The 4791-nt window shown below is 49.1% G+C and overlaps 1 protein-coding gene across 1 annotated transcript; it reads left to right on the top strand.

Annotated features, from left to right (window-relative positions):
* Window positions 1–2670: 2670 nt before the first annotated feature.
* Window positions 2671–3663, top strand: LOC128870100 (uncharacterized). The gene has a single exon (XM_054112701.1). The coding sequence runs from the start codon at window positions 2671–2673 to the stop codon at window positions 3661–3663; it is 993 nt and encodes a 330-aa protein (XP_053968676.1).
* Window positions 3664–4791: the final 1128 nt, after the last annotated feature.

The following is a 4791-nucleotide window of genomic DNA, read 5'->3' on the forward strand; positions in this document are numbered from 1 at the left end:
TGTGTGCGTGTCGGGTGACACACGTACTTGCTTCGTGTCACACATACTTGTTGTCGGCTTTTGCATGATGAAAATAAAAAATTTTAGATATTAGCGTCTGCCTTCTCCAAACTGGATAAAGAGGCAAAGCGAATGGGTCTGGTAGTGAACGAGAACAAAACGAAGTACCTCCTGTCTTCAAACAAACAGTCGGCGCATTCGCGTATCGGCACCCACATCACTGTAGACAGTTATAATTTCGAGGTTGTAAAAGACTTCGTTTATTTAGGAACCAGCATTAACACCGATAACAATGTCAGCCTTGAAATCCAACGTAGAATCTCTCTTGCCAACAAGTGCTACTTTGGACTAAGTAGGCAACTGAGCAGTAAAGTCCTCTCTCGACGAACAAAATTAACACCCTACAAGGCTTGGACGATGACAACATCCGATGAAGCGACGCTTGGAGTGTTTGAGAGAAAGATTCTGCGTACGATTTTTGGACCTTTGCACGTTAGCAACGGCGAATATCGCAGACGAAGGAACGATGAGCTGTATGAGCTTTACAACGACATAGACACAGCGCAGCAAATAAAGATTCAGCGACTACGCTGGTTGGGTCATGTCGTTCGAATGGATACACACGCTCCGGCTATGAAAGTATTGGTAGTAGAGGAAGAGGAAGGCCTCCTCTGCGTTGGAAAGAGCAGGTGGAGAAGGATGTGTCCAATTGGCGCCGGTTAGAACGAGAAGGAAACGACTGGCGCGCTTTGTTGAACTCGGCCAAAATCGCGTAAGCGGCTATCGCACCAATTAAGAAGAAGAAGAAAATAAACTCTCAAAATACATAACTATTAGTCAATTAGACTCAAAAACAGAAATGGTCGAAAGGGTAGAAGAAATTCTTATCAACAATTTTCCGAACTGTAAGCGACTCATGACAGATAACGAAAGTTGTCTGAATACACCAAGGTTAAAACTAATGCCAACAAAATACAGACACCAATATATAGCTCAAAGGCAAACGGTCAGGTAGAACGAACGCACAATTCCATAACAGAAATTGCAAGAATATTAAGAATAAAGAACTCAACATCAGCAACCGAGGAGCTATTTGTAGCTATAAAGGAATTGAACAACATAACCCATACCGTCACAGAAAAAAAACCAAAGGATATACATTTTAACCTAATAACATACAGCAAGGAAGACATAGTAATAAAATTAAAAGACGAATAGGAGAAAACACTACAACGTCTAAACCAGGGAACTAGACACCGAACTTTCAAACAAGGAGACCAGATATTGGGTGTTAAGGACTAACATCAGAAGTAAAAGCGACAGTCGTTACAAAAAGTACGTAGTGCAGGAAGATCGTGAGGACACGATTTTGACTAAGGAGGGAAAAGTTATTCACAGAGACACCAAAATAACAACCATGACTAGCAGGAAATATATTCTAACTAGAACCGACGATGCATATTTATTTGATGAATTCACATTTTTCTTCTACCTAACTAATTGGCAAGAAATTACCATATCATACGAACAAATATTTAATAAGAACTAAAACTCCCATCATTGCTATTTACAAATATCCTATCATAAATAATCATTGTAAACTATTTAAATTCACACCACTTAGAATTAAGCAAGGGGTGTAGGGCAGATCGCCTCCTCGTGGTGCACCCTGGGTAACGCCAAATGATCTGCGGCCTTAACGGCCTTAAACCTGAACGGTGACGACCCTGCATTCTTTCGGCATTCTCTATACTCTATGGACTTGAACTTCGTTTCCTGAGCTGGTGGTTGCGGCATTCTGCCACCTGAGTACGCTGGGGTGAAACTCAACCGAAACGGCTGGTGGGCAAATGTCGTGACTGCCCCCGTCCCGTTAAAACCCTGGCAGGCCTCGGAGTACGTTCCAAGCTCGTCGCCATTGGGTTGGTGGTGTAGGTTGAGATGACTCCCGCTTTGCGTCCGATCTGGCTCTGAACGCATACCTCATAAGGGTATGCGTCAACCCTAGCACGGCCTCCCTGCCTCGGCACAGATAACCGTGGGATCACTTAGGGACGACTACACTTTCGAGTCATAGATAGCGGCTCCGAGTGGGGACGGAATAAAACAAACATGAATTAAAAGAACAACAACAACAACAAAAACAAACCAAAAGCAAAAATCCGAAAAATTTAGGCGGCAGTGCGGATTCGGAGCCGAACCCCAAGGTCTCCTCACTTAAGGAAAGAGGGGCGGAACCGCCTTCTCTAACCAGCCCTAACCGAGAGGCAAACCCGGGGGACAAAACAAGTAGGTGCGGAAGGGTGTCGGAGTCGACGCTCAAAGCGTTATCTGGGTGGAAGTCGGAATCGACTTCGTGCACCATCCCAGGGGGGGTGAGCGGGAACCCGCTTTACGTAGGTAGACGGTCGCTTGCGGAACCGCCTGCGACCCGTAGTGAGGTAGGACTGGAGGGGATGGCCAGTACCAGTAAGGGGTTTTCCCCAAGCTTTCCGGGGGTTTCTGGGACTTCTCCTCAGGGGTCCCTTGCTAGGCCTAAACGGCAGCCAGGACAGAGCAGGAAGGCCTTCTCTGACCAACGCATAGCCGCTAAAATCCTGGAACGCTACGGCGGCCAAAATGCTTCGCAGGTACCTGAGAAGTATTTAAGGACGCTTGAGTGGGCCTGAGATGGTACTTAGTGGGGCAGAGAAAGGCCGAGTGGAAAGGGTGGGTGCGGTAGCACCGCCAGTAGAATCGGCAGTGAAGCGGCAACGCTCTCAAGAGGAGGAAATTCTCCGGCCGAAGAAACCGAGGACTGGGGGCGGTCCGCCGAAATCTTTTAGCGAAGTCGCTAAGCAGGCGGGATCCATCACTCTGGGGGTGGTCGACAACAGCAGGGAAGATGGCGCCATTTCCAGGGACGAGTGGAAAGTAGTGGCATCGGCCATCTCTGCGGTGTTTATGAATGTGGTAAGGGAAAACCCTGGACCTGCACCGTGCTGTGAGAGTGCCGGGTGGCACCACGGCACCTTTAAGCGAATTGTGTGTGCCGATGAGCGGTCGGCCACAATGTACAGGGCGGCAGTAGCTCTGGTGGGGGAGGTCTGGAAGGGAGCCAAGCTGGAAGCTGTGGACAAAAAGGACCTACCTCTTCGTCCGCGTGCCCGGGTCTGGCTTCCCTCAGAGCCCTCTGCTCCAGAGGATATGGAGGAAATCCTCCGCTACTGTAACCCCAAACTTCACACGCATAACTGGAAGGTAGTCAAGGTGGAGAAGTCCGAAGGACATTTTCGGCAAGCGCTGATTCTGCTAAATGCAGAGTCCCTCGGGCCTCTCGCTGAAACTAAAGGGATCATCACCTATGGCTTCGAGAAGGTAGTCATGAAGGTTTACCAGACCGATGCCAGAGGTGATGTCTCTGCAACTCCGGTAATGCTGGGAGGGGATAGGCCCACGGTAGTGGAAGCTCCCGTGGAGATGGACGTGGAATCTGTCATGTCGGATGGGGGCAGTGCTGACGACGTCCGCTCTCTAGCAGGGTCAGTCTTCAGTATCGGGCAACTGTTCGACAGGGCGGAGGAGGAGGGGCTTCTGGCCTCGGATAGTGAGGAGGCTGACCTCAGGATGTTGGAGAAGATTATTGAAGATGAAGATTCTTCAAATAAATCTCCAGCACTCTAAGGCAGCTTCCGCTAACTTACTAATCCACCTTGAGCAAGGTGGAGTTGACGTAGTCCTGATCCAGGATCCGTGGCTGAGCAGTAGCGGTATCTCTGGAATTAGGACGAAAAACTAAACGAAACTGGAGACATTCACCGCTGCGTGCAACAGAGCTCTCGAGAGCGCTTGTCCACTAAGATCGCCCCCCAAAAAGGAAACGCCGCCTTGGTAGACAACCGAGCTCACGGAAATCAGGGCTTCTTGTAGGCGGCTCTTTAATAGAGCCAGAAGACTTAAGTCTCCCTCGGGATGGGAACTGTACAAAGTAGGACTGGGAATTTATAAGTCCGATATCAGGAAAGCGAAGCGAGACTCATGGCGGAGATTCTGCGAAAGCGTGGAAGGCTGTCATGAGGCCGCGAGATTCAGACGTATTCTCTCGAGGAATTCCACGCCTATGGGGTACCTGAAAGACAGCTCGGGGTGCTGGACCATGAGCAGCGAGGAGTCACTCCGGTTAATCCTTGACGCCCATTTTCCGACAAATCCGGACTCGCTTAATATCGGCTGGAATAGGACGCATAGCACTCCACGCACCCACCACCGATGGCTGAATAAGCGACGCCTGGCTTGGGCGATTGACTCTTTTAAGCCCTTCAAGTCACCTGGGCCCGATGGCATTATACCGGCTCAACTGCAGAAATCTGCTGAGGTATCTTGTCATTGGCTTCTTCCGATCTACGCGAGCTGCATAGATAGGGGCTACATACCCAGATCTTGGAGGGCTGTGAGAGTAACTTTCATACCCAAGGCAGGAAAGATTTCACATGTATCCCCTAAGGATTTCAGACCAATCAGTCTCTCCTCGTTCCTGATAAAAACCCTGGAGAGGCTGATTGATCTGCACATAAGGAGTGAAATTCCTCGGGGGCGGTTATCGTACGCTCAACATGCTTACTGTAAAGGCAGATCGGTAGAGTCTGCTTTGCATACAATTGTTACGGATATCGAGGTGTCCCTACACCAGAAGGAGTTCACTGTGGGTGCCTTCCTCGACATTGAGGGGGCTTTTAATAATGTTCTCCCGGAGGCAATCACCAGGTCGCTAGGTAAACTAGGAGTCGGAACCGAACTCATAAGGCTTATACA

The sequence above is a fragment of the Anastrepha ludens genome, chromosome X (genome assembly GCF_028408465.1).
Source record: "Anastrepha ludens isolate Willacy chromosome X, idAnaLude1.1, whole genome shotgun sequence".
NCBI lineage: Eukaryota > Metazoa > Arthropoda > Insecta > Diptera > Tephritidae > Anastrepha > Anastrepha ludens.

Bases quoted from the DNA above. Each gene is read 5' to 3' on its own strand.
- LOC128870100 (XM_054112701.1), top strand. From the start codon at position 2,671: ATGGTACTTAGTGGGGCAGAGAAAGGCCGAGTGGAAAGGGTGGGTGCG.